At 39.0% G+C, this 25,029-nt stretch overlaps 1 protein-coding gene across 1 annotated transcript in view; it reads left to right on the top strand.

Annotated features, from left to right (window-relative positions):
- The window catches only part of SNCAIP (synuclein alpha interacting protein), a gene marked incomplete at both ends in the record, with an annotated part of 60,702 nt that overhangs the window by 27,983 nt on the left and 7,690 nt on the right, over nucleotides 1-25,029 (top strand). Inside the window, 5 exons of the mRNA XM_082013659.1 lie at nucleotides 1,512-1,691; nucleotides 4,753-4,866; nucleotides 10,152-10,277; nucleotides 14,289-14,458; nucleotides 21,537-21,629. Coding sequence (XP_081869785.1) covers nucleotides 1,512-1,691; nucleotides 4,753-4,866; nucleotides 10,152-10,277; nucleotides 14,289-14,458; nucleotides 21,537-21,629 — 683 coding nt within the window. The remainder of the gene's footprint in view (nucleotides 1-1,511; nucleotides 1,692-4,752; nucleotides 4,867-10,151; nucleotides 10,278-14,288; nucleotides 14,459-21,536; nucleotides 21,630-25,029) is intronic.

Below are 25,029 nucleotides of genomic sequence, written 5' to 3'. Positions count from 1 at the left end.
AGCCTATGGACTTCCAAATGGAAAGTTTTAATCTTTAAATCAAATATGTAGCAAACCCAAAATCCTAGTTTTATGTAAATGTGGCCAAGATTGCTAGTTTATGCAATACAGTGAAATCATGTAGAAGACAGGCATTTTAGCTATTGAGATCACTTAAATATTGGATTTAAATCTTAATTGAGTTTTGCCTTTCACAACTTTTGTGAGTCACTTTGTTCAATGATTGCTGGTTTACCTCAGTTGTTATTTAGAGGCTGGTGATGGGAACAGAGGGGCTTCTGTTTTATTCTGATTATTATTCAGGAGTGTTTATGCTGTCTTGTTGCAGCAGCATTCTCAGGCAGGAGTTTTCTGTAAAGCCTCGTTGGCCTCTGACCCATATGAAGTTTTTTAGTAAATTCTAGCACTGTGATCAGCCACTATCAATGATGGTTTCCAAAGTAACTAGATGCAAGTTAACACAGTGATGCAGAGCATGTGATCTCCACTCAGAACGGGTGGTGGAGGCACAGTGTATGTGTAAGAAATGGTTTTGTTAGATTTTTGTTTAGCTTCTCTGTTTACCAGTCTAGCTCAAGCACAAAGGCATGCTATTAACATAGCAGCAAGAACAAAGGCAGATATTCAAAGACTAGACAGAGGCAGAGAGAATATTAGATTGCTTGGTAAAAAATAAAAGCAAATTAAATTAGCCCTGAAATAGGAATTGAGGGGAAAAAAGCAGGTCATCATAAATAGGTAGATGGAAAGAAAAAGCATAGTTTTTCCAAACAGGTCGAAACCTCTGAATCATCAAACAGTACTCTGGCAAGTCTGCACAACTCTAGGAACTTATCATTGCTACTCCATAACTCTGTCTTCCTTCTTCCCCTCTCCTTCTGGAGTTTCTCAACTTTTGTTTTGTCTCATTTGGGCAGAAATAATGTATTAGTTCATGGTTGTATAGTACTTTGGGTAAATATTCCAACAATTTTTTTCATAAAAACAAGCTATTAAATAAAAGTCTTCTGTCGTGTGTTTTAACTACATTTTAGATTGTGTTTAACACAAGCTGCTGCTTTCGCGATGAGCAAAATTAATCAGGAACTTTTTTTAGGAGACATGGATGTTTTCTGTTCAATTATCAGCGTAATGAAAAAAAAAAGGAGAGAAAACAAAGGCAAAATAGACAGAAATCATGAAAATCTGGGTATTTTTGCAGATACTTCATTGATCAAAGTAGTACAAAGACTTAAAGCTACTCAAGATCCGGCGCTGTTGTATGACAATTGCAAGAGAAGGCGAGAAGCTACACAGTGAATCAAGCCAGTGAGCATCCCACCTTTATCTGTTTGGCTAATAGTAGCCAGGTTCTGTATAGTGCAGTGAAACGCTCCTGGTTTTGAGTTACAAAAGAACATGCCTATGGAGAAACGTCTTTGTATTTGTCTTGTGTCTTGGGCTGTGAGGCTTAATGTTCAGTGTGTCTTTTTATCCTTAGTTGTAACTAGCATACATACCTTTTTTAACAGCCGCATTTAGCAGCAGATAATCTGGATAAGATCCATGATGAATGTGACAACAATCTGTTGCATGTAGCAGCATCAAAGGGACATGCAGAATGCCTGCAGCATCTCACTTCTTTGATGGGTGAAGACTGCTTGAATGAACGAAACGTTGAGCAGCTAACTCCAGCTGGATTAGCTATAAAGGTAACAGTGTCTGTCTCTACTGTAATGTGACATGAAGGTCATATAGTTTCTTTCTGTGATGGCAGCAAGTAATACATCCAGCAGGATGTTATTTTTCAAGCATTGTGTTAAGTGAGAGCAAAAAGAACTGTTGGCTGGTACCACGTAAGCAAATAAAAGTGGATTACTATGCAGGATACAATATCAGCTGTATAATACTGACATTTTATAAGTTGTTGTCAATGCATATACATTGATTTTTAAATCAAATAACTGATTAAATTTTTTTTTATTATTTTGAGGAACTTTCTTTTAACTTGGACTCAGTTTTGTGTTTAGAGAGCATAACAGTTTCTTGGTTTTTAACAAATGCGGGTATAATCTTTTAAGATAAGTCTGAGAACATGTTTACAAAGCATGAAAAACCTCTGATCCACATCTGGAGTTGAAAATTCTTGGTTGTCTTGAACAATCGCATCAAAGTTAAAATGTGCATGTTACAGAACAACGTGTCATAAACTGCAAAAATTTATGTCAAAGCTTACAGGAAAACCTGTTATGTAGGAAAATGTGAAAATTATTGGTGTTGCTGCACTAAAATAAAATACAGTGGTGTACAGGAAGGCTGATAATTTAACCGTACTGATTCTTTTTCTTTAGTAAGCGAGACTAGACTGAATAGTTGAATGCTATTCCTTTTAGCCACTAGGTACCTTAAGAAGAAACAAGGAAAGGGGTGAAATGTAATACAAGAGTTTCTGTTTCATCCACAGTTCTATTGTTATTTGCTTCTTGGAAAAACTTTAGAAACTAACAGAGGATTGGTGGATTCCAACCTGCAGTTTTGCATCTTTGAGACATCATTTCAATGACCTAGGGCCCTGGTGCCGGTTTCATGAGAAGGTTTTTTTAATTTTTCTGGGACAAGTCATATAAATGTAAAATGAAACTGATACCTAGTTGTGCTAATGAAATGCTGTTATAAAAGTAAGGTATTTAACTTCAGTATCTTGGCCTATGTCCGGGCTGAATAGATACAGTTTGCCAATTTGAAATCTTACAATTTTAGTTGGAAATAATTTTCTTTTTTTTTTTCAACCTAGGTATATAATGTCTTTATAAGCCAATAAAACCTTGTGGTTTTTTCTGCAGAAAGGTTGGCTTTTTTAATAATAGATTCCTTTAGTTTCTATAATACTTGGGCATCCTTTGGCATTCACAGAAAAGTGTATAAATGGAGTTCTTCATATAAGTGAGTGTGCTCAGGCCCAAGTGTTTCTAATGACGGATTAGAACAAGTCTGCATGGCTGGACTTGTCCTGCATCGTTGCAAAGTTTTGTGAGAGCCTTAAAGTAATCTGGCATAACTAAACTTTGTACCTCTTGATGCTTAGTCCCAAAGTGTTTTTGCACACTGGTGGAATGGACTTTATTCTTCTTGCTCTTACTATATACCACTGTAACTCCCATAATGTTTACCATGTGGGCGTGCACCTGTGTTACACAAGAATGATAACTATCAGAACGGAAAAAAACTTGCATGAAGGAATATAGATTTCCATGGAAGAGAATTTTAACAATTTAGTGATGATGCATGACACCTCTCAGTAAGGGATGAATTAATTAAAACTAATTCTTTTGATTGAAGACCTCTTTCTGACCCTGAGCTATGAGGTAGAGAGTGAAAATGGAGCAGTATGTTGTCACCAGTCACACTGTCATATTGATTGTTTATTTTAACTAACTGCGGAGAAATCCTTTCCACATTAGCAAAACTATCTTATTTAGCAGGTACTTGTTGTTATTAATCCTTTACCTTAATTTTAAAAATATAGAAGTATTTTATGCAGTTGTGATACAAAGGAAAACAAAAAATAATATTAGTTAGTCATGCTTATTAATATTTGAACCCAAATATGATGAGGAAAATTTTTTTAGCGTGTTAAAAAGAATACAAGTAGTTTCATTGTTTTACTTCGTTACTGAAATTGAGACAAATAGAGGAAAGTACGTAATGGAAAATGGTGTGCATTTTTGTGTTTATATACATACATTACATATAGAAGGAATAAGACAAATATCAAATTAATTTTATACCAATTTTTCTTTCTCCCATATAATTTTAAATGAGTTAATATTTCTTCTTTTTATAAAAATAAAACTGAAGCTTGAAATGGGTGTTTCTTTCCTTCTGATGATAGTTTTTTCCATTTTGTCCACACAAACAGCTTTTTATGTTATGTATTTTGACTCTGTGAGGTTTTGACTAAGAAACTGAAATACTTGTTTCAGCTATAAAGAATATAATAGCCTTTCTGAACATGAGACTTGAAAAATCAAGTAAGAGCAGGCTGGAATGTAGGTCATGCCAAACTGCATTTGCCAAGGTACCATCGCTGAAAAGGAGCTGCAGCAAGAGAAGCTGCTAAAAACTCTTGCCTTTCCATTGGGCGACAAGCATGATCTGAAGAAAATGTTCATCTGTTCCCACAGCATGTACATCCCACTTCATAGTAACTTGCAAATTACTAGGAGTGTGCATAGCAGCTTGGGAACATTGAGACTAGGCTGTAAAAGGTGTTCAGGCAAGAATAATCTCCTTGTTTGTGTTTGTGCAGTATCTATTGCAGATAGGTCCTAATCCATGAGGATTAGGTGTTCATATACTACACACATGTGGGAAGCATGCATGTAATTAGTGATCAATGAAGACTTGAGTTTGTAGGGAGGCTGTTCACTCTGCACCAGCAAGTGATCTTGTTTAGTCATTGAGCCTTGCTGTACAAGTGATGGAAAAAGAACCATGGTTTTTCTCTGAACAATCTGAGAGGGACCAGACTGTGTATCCAATACTGGTTTACTGCCACTTTCACATTGCCCCTTTCGCTATAATCAATAGCCAAGCTATAGGTTGATCCAGGACAGCAAGATAAACAAGTACATTACATAAGACCAGATGAAAGAATGCATTTTCAAACTGGAATTTAATAACATTTTTATAATTATGATAAGCTTTTCCCTATTTAGTAGATGCCTTTAGAACTGAAACAGGTGGAATTTAATTTTTTTTTTATTTGTTTAGAATGGTCAGCTGGAGTGCGTTCGATGGATGGTGAGCGAAACAGAAGCTATTGCAGAATTAAGTTGCTCAAAAGACCACCCAAGCCTTATTCATTATGCAGGTTGCTATGGCCAGGTATGTCTTTCATGTACTTTTTCAAATAGATTATTTAGATGCTTATACAAAAATTTCAATTTAAAGCATGTTATCATTTTGTGGCTTTTAATTACAGGTGTGCTTAATTAGTTCAAATATAGCAAAATCTTTTCCCACTTGATCTGTATATTTTTTTTCAGCATTTTCCGTCTTAAGTCTGGGGATTTTTTTAAGCTTTAATTAATGGCTAGGAGAAGATTAGCTGGCATAGTAGGCCAACCTGTCAATCCCAACAACATTGGGGGAGATCATCTGTCATGATCCCTAGAGGACTCCTAGCACACATCAGAAAATCATCAAACATTTTGGGATAGTTCACATTCTCTTTCCAGAAGAGACTAATCTCAAAAAATTTTGGCAAATTATTACAATTTAGCAATTCAGTATATTGGCAGTGAAGTGTGGTGAAACTTGAACATCATCTGTCTAGTTCTAGCCAGTTTTATTGAGAATTACATATAAAAATATGGTAAATCAATCCTGTTCCACACCTAACTTATCTATAAATCTAATGATGAGAAACCACAGAAGTACAGCATTTCACTGCTTTGCTACTGTCTGGGGAAACATACCACTTAATCGCACCACATTGTCTTCCCACAAAGTCTGTTTTTCCTAGGCAGACCTTGCAATAACTGCTCTTCAAAAGACCTTCTCCAGGATCTGCTATGCAAGGAGTAGTGATAGCTTATTCTTCTCTAATCTCTGTGGCAGATGGGCCAGTTTATCATGCAGTTTCTTCAACAGACGTTAAGGATAAATGCAGAAAAAACCACTATTTTTCTGCTAATGCTTGTTTTTCTCTTACCTGTTAAGAGAGAACAAGCAAAATGTAACCACTAATAAAATTATCTTTTTCTTTCCTGTACAAGTATGGTTACCTCATCCAATGCCACACAATTACTGTGGTGTATATCTGCTGTTAACTGATCCTGTCCAAGCATGAATCTACTGGAGGGGGAAGGAAAAAGAGAGGACAGGTTTGGAAGGCTATGGAGTTGGAAGTCTACCCTTTGTCCTGCTGTTTGCATAGGCACACAGACACCCTTGTTTTCATGCTGTGCAAAGGTCTCCTTTGCCTTTTCTCCACTCACCTGCTGTGCAGATGTTACCAGTGCAAGTTAGGATCCTGCTGGATATACTGATTGATCGTGTCCTGCTTTCCGTAGCAAGTTTGGCCTGTAAAACTAGCACTGAATATAGGGAGGCTGGGAGCCAGATCAGAACTGGATTTGAGAAAGGTGTATTTGCTACTGGGAAGAAAAAATTTGGAAGAGAAGGTTTCATGTGAACTTACTTCAGTTGATTACCCTAATTTTGTCCTCATCTCTAAAGATATTTATACAAACTAAATCCAGCAAAGCTTTGTTTTTTTTCAGTGAGCTGTGCTGTCTACTACCAGGAACAGATCTGGCACACTTTAGCTAGATTATTTTGAGAGCAGGAAGGAAGCTCTACCAGTTAATAAACACCAGCTACAATCAGCCACCCATGAAATTTAAAAAGGTGATATATAAATTGCTGCCAAATTTTTTCCTTAATTAGCTGAATGCCAAAGAAAGTTTACATGTAATGTCAATTATCTTTTTTTTTAATAATCCATAAACATCTTGCAAACATGAGGTAATGTTGAGGCTGAAGGGATGCCAGACTGTCTCACCCAACTGTATTAGGAAGAAAAAAACACTGAGAAATTCAAATGCGTAGTTGGCGCTATCCTCCGAAGCTGTAATTTATTTAACCATTACTTACATGAGAGATAATCCATGTAAACACTGGTCTTGGCAGAACTACAAGAATAATATTTTTACAAGGAAGACCTGTTATGGAATCATTTTCTAAAGGAGTCAGTCCATCCATTGTTTCCCCAGGCATTAGACGTGCGCACCATATTTTTCTTCAATAAATGTCTGGAATGGGCAGCAAAAGGGAGTTCATAGCAAAGTTCCTATGTTAAAGGTCATCAAACCACAGTCATGGCTTGACTCCAAAGGCATCTCAACAGTATTATATTTTTCCATTGAGAGAGGGACTACATAAGTTCATGTGATGGAAGAGGAGATCTTAAAGTCAACCTGTAGCCTGGTCAGCATACCTCCTAGCAAGGGCTTCTTTAAGCACGGGATTACGCAAGAAGCAGCCATGGTTGTTGGCAGGCCTCTCCATGCCATGCATAAGTCATGGGTACATGGCAGATTGGGTATCAACTGTACCTGGCACAGTCACCATGTGACAGGAAGGAGATGGTGATGCAGTCCGGGGTGCACATAGTAGGTCCTAAGAGCTTCACAGGGCTGTAATTTCATTCCAACACGGATGCTGTGGTAGCATGGACTGCACAGGTAGGAGGCAGAGGATGGGGAATACCGAGGGTTTCTTGCTTCTGAGCTCCAGAAAGTCTAGGAGGGCTTCGGGGAGCCAGAACTACAGCATGACTGAAGTCCTAGAAGGTGTTCTGTGTACCACTCGGCAGTGGTGTAGTGCTGGAGAGTGCACTGGGGAGGAGTGTGTGACATTCAGATACACAAATGCCTAACAATACACCTTTTTCGCACCTAAGGATGTTTACCTTCCTGTCTAATGTCATTTTTGCAAGGACAATGTACTGCTTTCACTCACTTCTACTCCTCTACTGTGAAGGGATGCTGAGAAAGGCAGCTTATTTAATTAATATTGAGTGATGGGGCTAGGCTTAGCTGTAGAGCCAGTACACTTCACCATGCTAATCCTTCCATTTGTAGTCCATTTAATGATTTAAATGGTCTTTGTTAGTTATTCTTTCTGTTACAAAAGCCATCTGATGATGGAGCCAAAGTCTGCAGCCTGTCCCAAAACAGAAATGATGTAGACATTTTTCCAGAATCTTTTTTTCGGGAGGTTTGAATTATTGTAGGTCTAGAATATGCCAGAGGGATGTTAACCACTGCTGTATCATAAGACCATTGTAGGTCTTAAAATTATCAGAAGTACTGAATAATTCATCAGTATTTATCAGTTCCCGTTACATAAAAAATATATGATTATTTTCCATAATCTTAATCTCATTAGTTTTCTGATTATCCTTCATTTTGTCTGAATAAATTGAGTTGATGACTATAAACCTATTCCGAAGAACACTTTTATTCCAAATACATAATGTTACTAAAGTGATATATGATATATTTTGATATGTGATATTTTCATTTTCCCTAGATATAAGTGAAGATAATAGTTGTTTTCTTTCTTTTGTCAAGGATACATTTGTTAAAAAGCAGTCATCTGAGAGAAACACAAAGTGTTTGAGTAGGCCTCTGACTTTGTGCCTGTGATCAGCTGATGCGCAGACAGTCCTAAGTACAGATGATTGCATTTAGCCATCCAGGCACTTGATTTCCATGATTATAAGATAAATGACTAAAAAGCATCATTTGCTCCATGCCAATTGTGATCATAAAATTACAGAACATGCTTAACATTCTGGTCCCTATTATGTTCCAAAGAAATATATAATTTCAAAGCTATAGTTATCTTCCAATTCTGCACAGGAGTTTTGCTAAAATATTTTTCTTTTAATTATTAAAACATAAGGGCAATTCATAGGAGTAGTGTAATCCTTCTTCACTGCTGGCCAACACCACAGGCATCTCAAGAAATTGCTCAAAAGTATTTTAAAAGGGATATGTGATCTGAAGTCATCTCTCCATGCTGGCTGTCAGCTGTATTGGGTATTCAGCCAAGGAGAAGTAAAAATACCTATCCCTTCACCCTGTAACAAAAACAAAACTGCTGTTAAAGTGGAAATATGAAGAAGGTAAGTTCCAGACAGACTAGCCCTCTGAAGTAGTAAGAGAGATCCAGGTGGCTGTATGGGCAGAATCTTTTGGAGGAGACCTGAAAGAGTCTGAGGATCCATCTCCTTTTTCTTGACATTAAAATTTCTGTGGTACTTTTATACAAAAAAAGAGGTTTATACACATGGTTCCTAGCTGGAATTTCCTTTCCTCATTTTTATTCTTTCCCTTTCCTGTCCTATTACAGCTCAGTGTCCTAGAAATGCTTTTGGTACCGTTTTATTTAGGTACACTTCACTCATACAGATCCACGTATCTAACTGTGGGCCATTATGTACTTACGTGTCACTGAAGCTGCTGAAGTGCTGCAGCTTAAGTCTGTGCATTGGTGTTTGCCTCACCAACACTAGAATCTACAAAGCCCTTTTGAACTAGAGCTCCTAGCCAGTATAACACATGATAGATATCAATGGAAGATAATAAAAAATACATGTTTAAATAAAGAACTTTTAAGCTAGAAAGTAATTTTTTCTTTTCAGCTATTTAGATGCAAAAACTGGGAGTACAGCTGCAGTCAGCTATCCTTTAATGGACCTCACTTTTATGTAACCTATAGATTTATTCTAGATTTTTCAATATCACATTTAGCAGGACACAATGAAATTCAACCTGGAGAGACATGGAAGGTTCCTGGAGAGGAGAAGATTTTTCCAAATAAATCTGCTGGGGAAAATAAGAAATAAAATAAGCTTAGTGCACATATATTAACTCTCCATTGTTAGAAGAGAATACCCATATAAATGTGTATTACACCTGCATACACACACAAAAAGCAATGTTAGAAAGACTTAAGTCAGCACCTCAGTTTTGGCTTGCAGACTTTCACTTGCAAGTTTTGCTGTCCAAGTCTCCCCGTACTTCCCAAATTGGAGGCGTATACAAATGGTCCATTAGTCAATACACTGAGAGCTCAGGATAGAGGGATTTCCTAGTATTAGTTGTATTGCTTCTCTTCTTGCACAACAGCCCAGAGCTGGGGCCTGGTGACGGATCTGAAGAATCTAACTGCTCAGCCCTGTGATCTGTGCATATTGCTGTTTTAATTTTCCAAACGAGCTTGTGAAATTTCATCGAATTTCACAAGCTGATTTTTGGATTGACACACAGGCTGTTCTGCCTCGGGTCTCCTCTCCAACATACAGGCATGCATGCTTTTTAAAGTACAATCTCTCAGAATGCGTTACAGTACTCAAATTGTTCTTGTTGTGTGTTTTTATGAAACAAATAAAGTATATTGGCCTATTTCCTTGAAGAAAAACAAAACAAAACAAAACAGAGGCACACCCATGATACAGTAAGTCCTACAAAGAGAGACTCAAAACAAGGAATTACTGAACAGTATTGGTAAGAGATGATGATACCAGTATTCCTCTATTACCTTTAGCTTTTCATTCTTTCTTGTCTTTTGTGACATCTCTTTCCCCCTCTTCCTAGGAGAAAATCCTTCTGTGGCTTCTTCAGTTTATGCAAGAACAAGGGATTTCACTGGATGAAGTTGACCAGGATGGAAATACTGCTGTTCACATAGCTGCTCAACATGGCTATCTAGGATGCATACAGGTAGAGTGGTAGCTATATCAGAAACCTCTTTGCATCAAACTTGAATGACAACAATTATTAAAATGAATATAGGAGATCTTACAAGTGGGAATAATTATTGATACGTTAGAATACACTAGAAGGAAGAATTTTAAACCAGTAGGAATGAGACTGAAATACCAAAAAGCTCTGGGGTTTTTTATTCTATTCTCAATTATGCTATTGTTGGCCTAAAGTAACTGTTGTATTGCAAGAAGAAAGCATGATTCTATTGTTTGTACATAAGCAGCTAATGTGTATGTTTTTATGTTACAAAAGGGCAGCCAATGTAGATCTGCTTACTTTTATTACTGTTCTGATATTTTGCTTCTATTTCTTTTTCCAATGAGTAGTTGTAGTGCTCTGTCTTAGGGGAAGTCTAACAGATAAGTTTCTTCTATGTTGAAGGATTTCCACGTTGAGTAAACCATCCCTTCCAGACTTGTAATCTTTGAATCTATCTATGCAATACAATGCAGCGTGATGGTGATTTCCTTCTAATTCTCAATGAATCAGCTTGGCCACTGAAAGCAATATAGTTCTGTTGTACAGAGCTCCTGAAAAGGGTATTTTATGTTGCTGAGAAGGCTTACACAGCTACACTACTTTTGGGAGCCAGATCTGAAAAAAAGAGTTTGGATACCTCTGTACAGTACCAGTGTCCAGTGCAGACATATGAAAAAAGCTGTAGCTGGATGGCTAGGTGAAGCATCTCAACTTTGCATTGAATTGCATATGTACTCTCTGTCCATCAAAGTCACCAGAAGGATTACGTGACAAGAGTACATTTCAGTATTTGGTGTTGTCTGCACTTTGTGTGAGAGCTGTTTGGAGAAGAAATAATAATAAAATTATTATAGTAGATTGCAGAAAGGTATTTGAGAAACTAATTAGTCATTGGAGAAGAGTAGATAAAAGAATAAATAACCACATTGGCAGAAAGTCAAGAAATAGAAATCAAAGTAATCAAGTCAAGTAGGGAAGGAAAACATATCTAAGAAGGAGTAGTAATTCTCAGAGTCTAACGACTCAGATATATATCAGTAAACATTTTAATCCTGTTGCCACACATGAACTGAATCATAGTCCCTCTTCGGTCACTGCAAATACAGAAAATTTGTATTAGTTCAACCCTAAAAGAAATACAGCTAGTCAATTCTCATTAGCTAACCTCTTAAGAGATCTAAATATATTTGTGCAGACTGTTACGTTGAATCTACAGATGCATGGCTGCTTATTATTATTATAGCAGTCTATTTATGTATCTGGACACAAAGAAGACGTAAGTCTATAAAAGTCAGTTTGAGAGTTTCACGCAATAAGAAAAAGCATGTAACAGTTGAGGTGAATGATTAGACTTGAAAAAAACAGTTTAATAGATTTGGAGGATATGACCATCTCTGCATTTTCTCATTGATGGGACATCTCTTTCTTTTAAAGATGTCAGGAATAGACTCTGCAAACTCTTATGAGAATAAAATAAACAAATCATTACATCTCTGCTAAATCTGGTGGTTTTATTATTATATTGTAGACAATTGCTATCATCAGTTGGAATAAAGTGGACAGAAGAAATGTTTATGATTTATTAGCGGGGAGCACCATTGTGGTAGGATATGTACTTAGGGTTGCTAACTCAACAGTGCCTCATCAAGATGTACAATGCATTTGAAGGAGAAATGAGAGTAGATTGTTTTGAACAGAGTGGTGACATCTGCAGGCTGTTTTCATTGATAAAACTAAACCAAAAAGAGACTAGCCCTGCTTTCTCCATGAAGAATGTACCTTAATAAATGGCTTAGAATTCTCAAGATTATTTTATTGTAGATAAATATACAAGTCAACGAGTGTTTTGTGTTGAAGTGAAGCCATGAGAATAAATAATGAAAATATCTAATGACAACAAAAATATACAACATTAGTAATGTCACTTCATTAACACCTCACAGACTTCAGTGTAGTTGATGTTTTGTTGTGCTGTGAGACAAGCCTTCTGCCCTGTGAATTTATAGTCTAATTTAAAACAATGTACAGTGAACAATCTGATAAAAAGAAAGAAGCGATAAAGGAGGCAAGGAGATTATAAGTAGCAGTACAAAAATTGAAGGGTCAGACTGTCAGTGATTCCCTGGCCCTCCCTGTCAGTGATTCCCTGATATGAGAGGGACTACTAAACACAGTAGGACTAGGTTCTACTGTGTTTATGAGCAGGTGACACTCCTATCATGTTCCAAACTCTAAGATTGCTTTCTGCAGGGTTATAACTCTCCTTTCTTCATTTTCTGTACTGGCAAATTAAACCAAATTTGTTGACATGAGATGCAGTGCAAGACGGTTCATAAGTTTCCTTTCTGTATAGATTTAGCAGAGCAGACAGACCACCGTTCTTCTATTCTGTCAGCAGATGTAGACGTGTCTGTGCCTGCTGTTCTGAGTCAACAAGGCCACTCCAATCCTTGGTGGCTTACCAGATCTGCTTGAATAAGTCAACCAAGAGCTCAGCCACACAATTCCTCTTCTGCATGTGTATGTGTAATGTTAATGATGCTGTAGTGTTTGGCTGCATTATGATTTTGTCCAGAATTTCTTCCAGAGTGCTCTGAGCAATGTGTGTCTGAACATTGGTGAGAACATTTAGGTCCTACTCTAGGTTCTCCAGTAAGGCGAATAGTGCATAACACTGATTATCACAAATCAGAAAGAGCAAAGGTTTGGTCTCAATTCTTGCTTCCGTTACTGGATGTCTTGACGTCAGCATGACAGAACTTCTTTTGCCCTTACAACAGTCTCGATTCAGGTCCCAGAGGTAATTCAAATGTCATGTTTACAACCTGGACAGTTCTCCAGCAACAAGCTAGGGTTCTCCTCTAGTACTGAGGGAAACACAGGGGTCTACATCAGAGTATAAGCCATTAGTTTTCTTAAACACTAAATGCTGGCACGTATTTTAGTATCTCTTGAAAAGAAAATGAGGGGAAACCAAACAAGTGCAAAGCAATGAGACTTCTTTCAGCACTAGAAAAAAAAACGCCAAACCCCCAAAAAACCCAACCAGATTGGAAAAGTCATTGTACAGATTTCTTTCTGCAAAAAGAAATTTGTGCCTGTCTAACCTAAAGGAGTTGTTGGAAAGTATCTGCCATACTTTTCATATCCAAACATCACTTGGCTGTGGAATCAGGACATTGAGACTGCTGCGTTGAGTGTTTTAAACTCAGGGATTCTGCTGTGGTAGGAAATTGAGAGCTAAACCACAAAAGGAGCCAGCAAATGTTGTGGAAAGACATTCCTAAAAAGAGATTCTCAGAGTGTGTTGCAATGCCTTGCAGTGTGGAGGTCCCAAGAACAGCATATAACAGACGCGGTAAGCCATTACAGCTCTTCACCACCCTCTATAAACTGGCTAGCAATGTGTTCACACTGCCCTGGACCCTGATGTTATCTAGCACAGATGTCCTTTGAATTGCACTTGCCCGATTCTTCTTTTCTAGGTCTACCACATGCAAAGTTAGCACAATGTTCAGTAATGCATAGACAGGTGTATCTGAAAAAGTTTATTATTATGGCTCAAGAGAGAATCAACAGGTGCCTAAATATAAATTCTCTGTTTTCATTTGGTGGTCCCACTCACTGTATGAATGCTACAAGTCATGCTATGCTGTACAGACGAATGAACAAAAAAACAAATGAACTGAGCAGAACTGCAAGGGAAGAGGAAGTAAGAATATAGCCTTTTTATAGTTCTTCTGAACCACAGCTCACTCTTCTGTGTTATCCTTGCACCTGAGAGATAGATTTTAGTCGTAGGTGTTTCGAGTTCAAGCTGCATATAGACTTGTCAGTGACTGTTTTTTAAAAATTATTGTCTTAGACCAACATTTTCAAGCATTTTATTTGGGAGCGCTTTGCATCCAGCTGTTCTTGTGGTTGACCAAAACTCACAGTAGAGACTTAACGCTTACAGGTATCCATGTTTCCTTTGTGTTTTTACAGACGTTGGTTGAATATGGAGCAAATGTCACCATGCAAAACCATGTGGGAGAGAAACCCTCACAAAGTGCAGAGCGACATGGGCACACCATGTGTTCCCGCTACTTAGTAGTTGTGGAGACATGTATGTCATTGGCATCTCAGGTTGTCAAGCTGACCAAGCAGCTGAAGGAGTAAGTGTTTCATTGTTAGCAGAGGGATCATTCTTAAAACAGTACCCTACTTTGTCTTCAATTTCTGAGCAGTGTCTGGTTTTGCACTTCTTATATATGATATTTTCAAGTCATATTTCTACCTTATTTTTCCACCCTTTCCTCCTCTCAAGCATTTGCCCCTACACATTTAGCAGCACAGTTTTTTAGCTCTTCACTTTGTGGCAGTTTGCTGTGAACACAGATGAAGAGAATGGGAGTGGAAAAGGGTATGTGTCAAGCAATCCAGTCCCCTTTCCCTTTGCATACCTTGGGATCACATCATTGCTAATCATAATTTCTGTTCGCGTAGCATGGTTTTATATACAGTGAGTCGCTCTTCCCAGTTACAGTGCTGGATGTTGATGTTGGGAGGAATAACGGAAATAGTAGCTGGAGGAGGTTTTTTTGGTCTTGGAAGGTCACAATGACTACTTAGGAAATATCTTATGTTCTGTTTTTTCTTCATAGGAGCTGGTTTTAATATTCTAGTGTGGTCTAAAGAGCCTGTTATTTTGAAACATGAATTTATGCCATTGCTTACTGTTATTGTAGGTGCAGTTACTATGATTTACCATGTCAATAGGCTCATAAGATAAGCCTTAGAAACCACCAGCACTGACCTAACACTGTTCCAACTTAGATACATGATTGAGAGCTTGTCAGCTACCGCAGGCCATGAAAGTGGCTTCTGACAATCCCATGTTTAGAGGAGACTGTGTCATTTTATGCAAGCAGCATGTGGGTAATTGTACTGGGTATAAATTACAAGACTGTTAGCGGGGGAGCTGCAGGGGTGGCCTCTGTGAGAAGTGAGAGGCTGCCCTTTGCTGGACACAACTGGTTCCAGCCAGCTCTGAAACAGACCCACTGCAGGACACAGCAAAGCCCATTGACCCAAGTTGGTGGCACCTCTGTGAAAACATATTTAAGAAAGAGCAGAAAATGCCAGAGGAGAAGGGAACAGAAGAGTGACAGAGGGAACAGCAAGGTCAGAAGAGCAGGAGGTGCACCATGGTGGAGCAGGCACACTCCAAAAGGAACTGCGGCCCATGGAGTACCCATGCTAGAAAGTACGCCCCTTGAAAGGACTGCAGCCCATGGATAAGCCCACACCAGAGCCAGTGCTTCCCCAAATGGACTGCAGCCTGTAAAAGACCCACACCAGGGCACAGGAAAAAGTGAGAAGGAAGGAGCAGCAGAGAGAAACTGATACACATGAACCTTGACCTCTACTGCTCGTTGCCGTACTGAAAAGACTGGGTGTAACGTGCAGCGATGACAAGAGGGGAAGAGACATGTCTGGCGTGAAGCCTGAGAATGGGGGAGAAGAGGGGTTTAGAGTGCAGATGAACCTGGGACTGAAGTTGATCCTGGAAAAGGGGAGGACAGGTGTTTAAAATGTCTGTCCTGCTTTGTTTCCCAATACCTGAATCAATAATGGAATATTTATGCTGATTGGCAATCAACTAAGTTAAATTCCCCAAGCTGAGTCTCTTTTGCCCATGGCAGTAATCGGTAAGTGTTCCTGCTGTCTCAGTCTTGACCAACGAGCTTTTTTGCCTCTGTTTCTCCTATTTTCTGCTCCCATTCCACTGAGGGATGGGGGGAGTGAGAGACCTACTATGTGGGTGCCTGGCTGGGGCCAACCCATTACCGTGATACAATTTTTAGTTTCAAACCGTGTAACTTGAAAATAAGGGTAAAAATTATCTGTACTGTTAATTCACCCTTTTGGTATGATCAGGTATGTATTTTGTACTGTTTTTACAGCAAAAGGAGTGTGTAGTAGCAGTCCTCTCTGTCATTACAGAATACCTTCCTGCATTTGAAGTATGCTTATTTTTGCATTTGTACCTCTAAGTTTTATATTATAAAGGCATTTTCTCTTTGTGATATCTTCACTCTTCTTTTGCATTTATATTCTCACAAATATAAACAGTGAACTAAGGATGATTATAATTTTCACAGTTTTCATAATTTTACAGTCTGGCACTGTTCACTGGACATTTCAAAGTACCAGGTATTTTGTAGTTGGTTCATTCGCTGAGAAATATTAAAATACACAAATTGGCTGATATAAAGGAGAAAAATACAACATTGGGTATTTCCTGAGTAGCTTGCATTAGCACCTGGCTCATGTCAATATATCATGATATTTATTTTCCCCATAACTCAAAAGAAAGAAAAAGGATATAGCAGGAAGTCGGAATGGCAACCACAGATTCTCCGTGTTTCAGTTCTCTTCAGTGCTCATCCGGTACTTGATATAATTGTTGCCTCTCATGTGGAAAAGAAAGACTTGTTACGTTAGTCAGCAGGTTGTTTACCCCCATAGAAATAGTCTAGTTCTGACTTTCCTTTCAAAAGCATTAACACTTTTCCAAATCTTCCCCCTGTCATCTCAGAGACTGCATGCATAGGAAGTCATTTAAATTATTCTTATCTGGCTCCTGATGGGCTCCTTTGCTTGTCTCAGCTGGAGTTAAATCTGTTTTCCTTCAGCAACCTATTTTTTCAGGCTTCGTATTTAGCTCCAGTAAGTGCAGCAGCAGCCTTTTCTCCCTCTTCTACCAAGAGATGTGTCTTGTGCAACCCTGTTGCAGTTTACTGAGGCAGTGAAATATTCTATTTTCTGCTTGAAAGAACAGCTTCCGCATGGTTATTTGGGCTGTAAGCCTCAGGCCGTGAGTGGCTCTGATAGAAGCAATGAACCATGTTAAGAGGTCCATGCTCAGGAGACAGAGGTGATGATGGAAGAAGACTCTTGCCCTGTTTTGCAGCACCATCCTGCATAAAAATCCAACGATGGTACAAAGTAAATGCCTGGGACAGCTTCTCAAGGGACCTTACCTCTAGCATAGCAGGAGAATTCATTGGCTACAGCCCTGCTGAAAATTCTGCAAGCATCAGATGGCAGCAGATGGAAGTCCAGTTTACAGTCCAAGTCACTTCAAACTGCTGTTACATAGGAGCAGCTCCAACTTGGACAGCTGAGCTGGCTTTCCTGTGTTTTCTCCATCTACTTCTGCTGGTGTTAATGAACATTATTCTAGAGACAGAGGAGTTATGACTGTATCATGATGGAATACTTGAATGGTCAATATCAGCACAGAAAGCCCTTATGTGCCTTGCAGCCTTCCCTCAGCTGCTGTAGACATGAGTTTATAATGTAGTCTTCTTTTATTCTGGATGCCTAATTAGCCAGGGAAAAGAGCTTCTCTCCAATAACACTGTGTGTCCCCAGCCACAGGAAGAATGGAATGGTTGATATTGTGCAAGAAGAACAGCAGCGCAGAAACTGTCTTAGACCGGCACCTAGCAAGACCTATCTTCGAAGTTCCTAAACCAAAAAGGAAGTACTGTCTTTCATTCTCTTTTTATGAGCTCTTCCAGACATCAAGGCAACACAGAGCAGTTCTAGAGAGAAGTTATCCCAATCCATCACACTCTCTGGAGCCATTCCTGAAAAAAAAGGCACAAAACCAGAACAATAAAATCTTGTTTTGCCAGAACTTTCACATCTTTTAGCTCTTTCATCCAACGCGGCTCAAATACAGAGGAGTAGAGCAAAACCTTTTGAATTGGGTCTAAGTCTCCATTCAGAGAGAAAAGCTTTTATATTTGAAAGAAGGAAGTAAGTGATAGCTACAAATGTTCCAGCGAATGTTCACAAGAGGATTAACTGAGACTTTTCCCCAAAAGAGGGAAGGAACCAAGCAATTCTTTCTATAGGTAAAAAGGAAAGTGGCCCACAAAAACTGCCATTACTGGCTTCAAAATAAAAGCTTTGATTTGCATCTCTTGTTAGTTATATAAGTTTGGTCAGTCCAGGAGGACTTTCTGAACTAAACAAAATGCTTAGGACAGTCTCAAAAGTTTCTCACAGGGTCTATACAAATACTGGCTTTCATTTTACTTCCTGAGGTCTTCATAGGTCTTACAATCTTTGTTATTCCCTTACTGATTTCATCTGCCTTAAGAAACCTTGGCCGCCGGTGTAGAAAATTCCTACCTGCACAAATACATGGTTTCTAGCACTGATGTCATTAGCAGTAATGACTTGTATTGTTTGGGCTTTCCTGGCATGAAGACACCAAGTCAGAACCAATGACATAAAATTAATGCTTCCCTAGATTTTTTTTACAATGCTGCTTGACGGCAAACTGTTCTACCTGCAGTCCCAAAGGGTTGCACTGTCCTATGGTTATGAACTTGGATGTGCAAAGCAATTAATGAATTAGAAACTTGTTGATATTTTTGATACACTATCAAGCCAAAATCTCTGGCAAAGCAAAGATCAAAAAAAACCATACGTCAAAAGATGAAGATGAGAAAGTGGTTTAATATCCTCTGTTGCCACCACCTTTCTGTGTGCTGTAAACAAATACTTTATTTTCTTGAAACCTTATAGGAATAGCTGTAAAAATAGCTGAATAAAAAATTATTGTGGTGGTATGTTCAGGGGTGTTCAAGTTGCTGGTTGGAGTTGGTTTTGGGTTTTTTTTTGTGTTAGTGTTATATAGACATATAGTAAGAAATCCAGTATAAACTTTACAATGTTCATCTCTTTTTTACTTATGTAAAAGTAAAAGCTGTTTTATTTTCTGCTTTGTAGAGTGGCTGTTCTTGTTTTATTTGAAACAAAACAGAGAAGTGAGGCAACATACTATAAAAGATATTTCAGTAGAGCCCAGTGCCTCAGCCTGTTCCCTGTTCAGTTACTGAGCTCCCTGATTTCATTAGGAGGTAGCTGGGGTCCACAATTGTCTAAGTAGACACAGAAGGGTCCTTACATATTACTTAACTGGAAACATTGTCTGAGCTAAGACCTTCAGAATTTGGGCATTAAATATCATAAAGTAAGTAGACCCTCTTACCCCTGAAGCTACAGTGATCTTGTCTCCTAAATCAATCTGGTTTAATACTTAGCAATATTGCTATTCCAAGAAGTTGGAATGCCTTGTTTTCAGTGTTACCTTAGATATATATGTGTATATTATATATCTTTAGGGATAGGGCTGGCAAGATGTGTGGGTTTCTGTGAGCTATTTACTAACTAACTAGTTGAACTGTGAAAATAATAGGGGAAACTTTAATTCTTTTAGCACAATAAAATGTTCAACTGGAATGAGAACGTTAACTCGGCAGCAGAGGTGTCAGAGATTTCCATTAAAGCTAAAAGCGTAAGAAGCTGTTAGCCTCATTATTTTAGATACTTAGAGATAGAATTTGAAGGAAGCATAAAAGGCAAATAAAACACATAAATTGCATGACAATCTAATCTCAAATGAAAATTTCCCTGGCTCTTAAAAGAGAGTATCTGGGGAGTTGCAATATAAGCCAATGTTGACAGATGGTAGGAGTAACTTTGAAATAGTCTAAGGAAGTGTGTAGGCAAGAGGAAGGAAGACAGAAAATTAAAGGAAGAAAGGATCTATGTAAAGCATTGTTGTATTGTGAAATGTGAAGGCAAGGCAGTATGTCAAGATCCCACCTTTATTTCTGTAGCACTTTTCAGATCCAGTCTGATATGTTAGAAGTAAAATGTTTGTTTTCTGCCAGCCCTGCAAGTACAACCCCTGGTCTAAAAAGTCATCTGGATTCTTTCTGGCTCTGACATTGCCAGTTAATAAAGACTGCATTTGGAACTCAGCTAACTCTTCTACTGATGGCATGCAAGGTAGGAAGGAGTCCAGCTCACTAGTGGAGAACTGTATTAGTTCTGCAGATCCAACAAGAGTAAAAGTACTAAAAACATATTACTTCTACAGCAACAGAAGCAGAGCCTGGGAGAAGCAGATAAAAAGTCAGTTTTAGCATGGCCATTTGATCAGGACCAGGGAATAAAAGCAAATGTACCAATTGTATTCCAGGTGAAAAATAGCATATGTGCCGTAACAAAAAGCTGTAAGTCTCTTGTTTTCTATGTGGCTTCCCAGTAATTCTGTCTGCATGGTGTTTAGAGGCACTGGAACTTACAGGTCACTAAACAAGTTTGAACGTTATCTGTGGTGGTCAACAAGCTAAGGGGTGTTTTGCTGTACACTGGAAGGTCTAAATCGGATGTGAGCAGGGACAGGGAGAAGAACTTTTTGTGGCAAATTGATCTATTCCTTCATTTTCATAGAACTACTTGGAGGTTTGCAGGTTATTCAACTGAGTCCTTCCTATGGAAATAAGTATGTGGCAGGACAACAGAAATTGTGATTACAGTTCTAGGGAAAATGGAGTTTCTAGTATGGATGTCACTTTCATATTACTGACTACTTATATCTACTATTACAGTTTTTTAAACATTGGTCTCTAAAGTTAATTACAAAGCAGTGTAGATCATAACACCAGACTGAAAGGGATAGACTGCAGTAGTTACAGCATTACGGAGTATGAAGTGAGTGCAGAGCACAGGTGGGACCTTTGGTAAGGTTGGGCAGCAAGCAGATGTGTTTTTTCCTACTTCGCTGAATACACAGAGGTCATACTTAGTTCCATCCTGCAGCTGAAGAAATCTGGACCAGCCCTTCCGAGTGGGCAAAGGCTCCTCTCTGAGTTCATTTGCAGATAGAAAAGGAGAGACCAGTTGTCTGAGCTATCGTTTAGTTGAGTAAAAGCCGTCCACCAAACATAAGCAATGACTTCTTAAACTGTCCCTTTCCTCTTCCTCTACACAAAGAAGAAAGAACTAGGTGGCCCTAAGTTTGCTCTGCCGTATCTTTGTTTCTGGACTATTATTTTCTGTGAGTCACTCAGTTCCAATAAACTGCTGCTTATGATCCCACGCTTGTTCTTATATGAAGCATAATAAATAATCTCTGACAAGTAAGCATCTCTCAGTTGGTCTTGTACAGTGATCACAAAATGTCCACAGGGATTCAGAGACAAGGACAAACTCTCTGTTTATGCTATTATTTATAATTTTGCTTTTTATTTACTATGTAAAATATAGGTGAAGAGGACTTCTTTTTTGAACAAAGTTGAACAGGTAGTATCATTCATCCTGTAGCTTACTAATGCTGACAGTTTTACAATTCGAGGTAAACCGTCTTATATTTTCTTGCAGGCAAACGGTGGAACGTGTGACATTACAGAACCAACTCCAGCAGCTTTTAGAAGCCCAGCGGTCAGAGGGCAGGTCACTGCCCATGTCCCCAAGGTAAGGTGACTGGAATTATGCTGCAGCCTGGATTTGCACAGCTTCATGGTACATCGGTTATCAGGAGCAGCTGTGACCTGTCTAAATAGTAGATGTGTTCTGTAAAGTGTTTTTTTTCTTCATGGGCTTACAGCTGAGCTTCTAGAATTTGACAGTGTGTAATGTATAAATAATTGGAAATTTTGAGTATGAAATGAGTAGAGCCTGTTTCCCAATGAGGTGAAAATCAGATTTACGGTGGAATAGAATATATTTTGTATTAGATGAATAGCAGAGGATCCTAGAAACCTCTAAGAAAGTTGTAAAGTTTGACCTTGTGGTGGTCCACTGTACATTACTGCCAGCACTAATCCATAAAGCCAGCTACCAACAAAACCCGCTTTCAGATTGATAAGACTCCTTACGCTCATTAAATCTTTTGCCTGCAGTAGCTTGTATAAAAAGTCAAGACTCCAGAAACTTTATGTGGTGTTTACCTATCCTGTCAGAAGTCCCAGAAATAGACACAAACTGAGTAACATTAAAGAGGAGGAAAATGAAGGCAGAGGACTGGATCTGGAGTCTGCTAATATATCTCTCTGACTTTTGCCATAGAGTTCCAGTGTGATGTATGGAAGTCAAACAAGCACGTGACTTCTCTCTGATAGCAATCTGAAGATGACTTGGAAAGGAATTAAATAACTCATATGTAAATAGGACTTGATTTATCATTACCTTAGAATTCAGTTTCCTCTCTGGAAGACATATGGAGAGCTTCTCCTTGCTCCAGAGTTGTTAAGGAGCTACATATATGTTAAAGTATACAGTCAGCATAAAAGCTTCTGCAGGCATTGATGGTCAGAGCTTTCGGTCATCAGGTATGACGAGTACTGTTTAATATCTTCATCAATGATATAGACAAGGGGATCGAGTGCACCCTCAGCAAGTTTGCAGATGACACGAAACTGAGCGGTGCGGTTGACACACCTGAGGGACAGGATGCCATCCAGAGGGACCTGGACAAGCTCGAGGAATGGGCCCATGTGAACCTCATGAGGTTCATCAAGGCCAAGTGCAGGGTCCTGCACCTGGGTTGGGGCAGCCCCCAGTATCAGAACAGTCTGGGGGCTGAAGGAGTCAAGAGCAGCCCTGCGGAGAAGGACTTGGGGATACTGGTGGATGAAAAGCTGGACATGAGCAGGCAATGTGCGCTCGCAGCCCAGAAGGCCCACCACATCCTGGGCTGCATCCAAAGCAGCGTGGCCAGCAGGTCGAGGGAGGTGATTCTGCCCCTCTACTCCACTCTGGTGAGACCCACCTGGAGTACGGCGTCCAGGTCTGGAGCCCTCAGCACAGGAAAGACATGGACCTGTTGGAGCAGGTCCACAGGAGGGCTACAAAAATGATCCAAGGGATGGAACAGCTCTCCTATGAGGACAGGCTGAGAGAGTTGGGGTTGTTCAGCCTGGAGAAGAGAAGGCTCTGGGGAGACCTTATTGCAGCCTTCCAGTCCTTCAAGAGGGCTTCTAAGAAAGATGAGGACAGACTTTTTAGCAGGGTCTGTAGCAATACGACAAGGAGTAATGGCTTTAAACTAAAAGAGTGAAGATTTAGATTAAATCTAAGAAAGACATTTTTCCCAGTGAGGGTGGTGAAGCACTGGCACAAGTTGTCCAGAGAGGTGGTAGATGCCCCATCCCTGGAAACATCAAGGTCAGGTTGGACGGGGCTCTGAGCAACCTGATCTAGTTGAAGATGTCCCTGCTCATTGCAGGGCATTTGGACGAGATGACCTTTAAAGGTCCCTTCCAAACCGAAGATTCTATGGTTCTGCAATTCTAGGAACTCCTAGGATCACTGACTGCTTTTTTTCCGTTATCACAGAATCTCAAGCACTTTTCTGGACAAGTGCTCCATGTCGCTGAATTTCATGCGTCAGTGTTTCATACAAGTGCAGATATTTACAGAAGTAGGTAACAAGACATTGGGATTGGAGATGCATTTGTGTAAAGGAACTTCAGCGAGGAAAGGGCTGTAAACTCCAAACTCCCACTTGAAATAGAAAACCACACTGGAAAAAAATTGTTTTGACCTTTTTTTTAGAATCATGGTTTTTGTCTTCCCTGTCTGCCAGCTCAACAGGGACAATGGAACCAAACACTGTCTTCCAGCTCATTTGGTTTCTGTGATTTGATTCTGACTGGTCTTTCCAAGTGGTCGTGCATCTGAGTACTCATGAGCACCAGGACTGTTTTACTTTCAGTATCAGATAAGATCAGGTGAGAGCAGATCTCTCATCATTCATTATTCCTGTAAAAGGGTAGGTTTTAACATCTTCTTAGTTAAGTGAACAAGTCTGAAAATAATACTCTATTATTTAAAATTTTATTTCGTGATTGGCTCCTACTTTTCCTTCCAGCTAGAACTCACTTGTGTATATTTTCATTACTGAAGGAGTCAGTAGCAGATCTAAGAGAACCTATCCTTTTACTAGGAATGCCGGTTGTAGATACATGCATATTCTTTGGTGTCTGTTTCTGTTTGCCAAGGGAGAACAAGTGCAAAATTAATTGAAGATGAGGTGTCTAGTATAGGCGTGTGAATTTTATACACTGGGAGAGGTATGGACTCATCAGAGTAGAAGTTTCTTGTGAAAAAAGAAATTAAATGTCTTAATTCACTGCCTCACACTAATGTTAGTTTTGTCACCTTACCCTTGCTTAGAGGAAAAGTGGTTTAAAATCAGAAAGTGGAGTGCTATGAGATCTGCATATGTCATGGGGACAGAAATGGTCTCATAAATGTAATTTATATTCTTTGCAAATCAGACTTACTTGAGATTGCTGTTTCCTCGCTATGTAACATTTGGAGTTCTAAATTTATTATTCTAATAGTATTGAAATAAATTCATGTCACCTTTCTCATGCTTTTCCCTATTTCATATCTGAAAAGGCTTTGAGTGCAAATGGCCCTGACTTTTTATGAGGTCTTATATGACTATTATTAATACCAGATGAAGTTTAGATTTATGAAATCATTGCTGTGCAGAGAACTGGTACTTTCATGGTATTTAGAATAAGCTACTTTTGTATTATGATGCCACTTGGATAGGAGGCATTTGGCCTTGCAGGGTTTTTTTGCCTTTAAAACACATCAACTCCCACAAATAGGAGACAGTAGTTGCTCTAAAGTTTTCCTCAGAAAGTCATTTTTGGCTTTGAAATAACTATTCTAAGTTTTGATTTTAAGGAGTTGTCTTTGTAAGAGAAGGTGAAGAGACTCAGATTGTAGTTAGGAGTGGAAGCAGAGTTACATCCTTCTCTCTGTAATCTTTCCTGTGGCATCATAGTAATGAATTCCATGTGAGTAGCAATGAAGAGGATAAGTCACAATAAGCTGAGACAGACATGTACACTGGAAA

Source organism: Phaethon aethereus, assembly GCF_964289735.1.
Source record: "Phaethon aethereus genome assembly, chromosome: Z".
NCBI classification, from domain to species: Eukaryota; Metazoa; Chordata; class Aves; order Phaethontiformes; family Phaethontidae; genus Phaethon; species Phaethon aethereus.
This window is presented reverse-complemented; position numbering and strand designations above follow the sequence as displayed.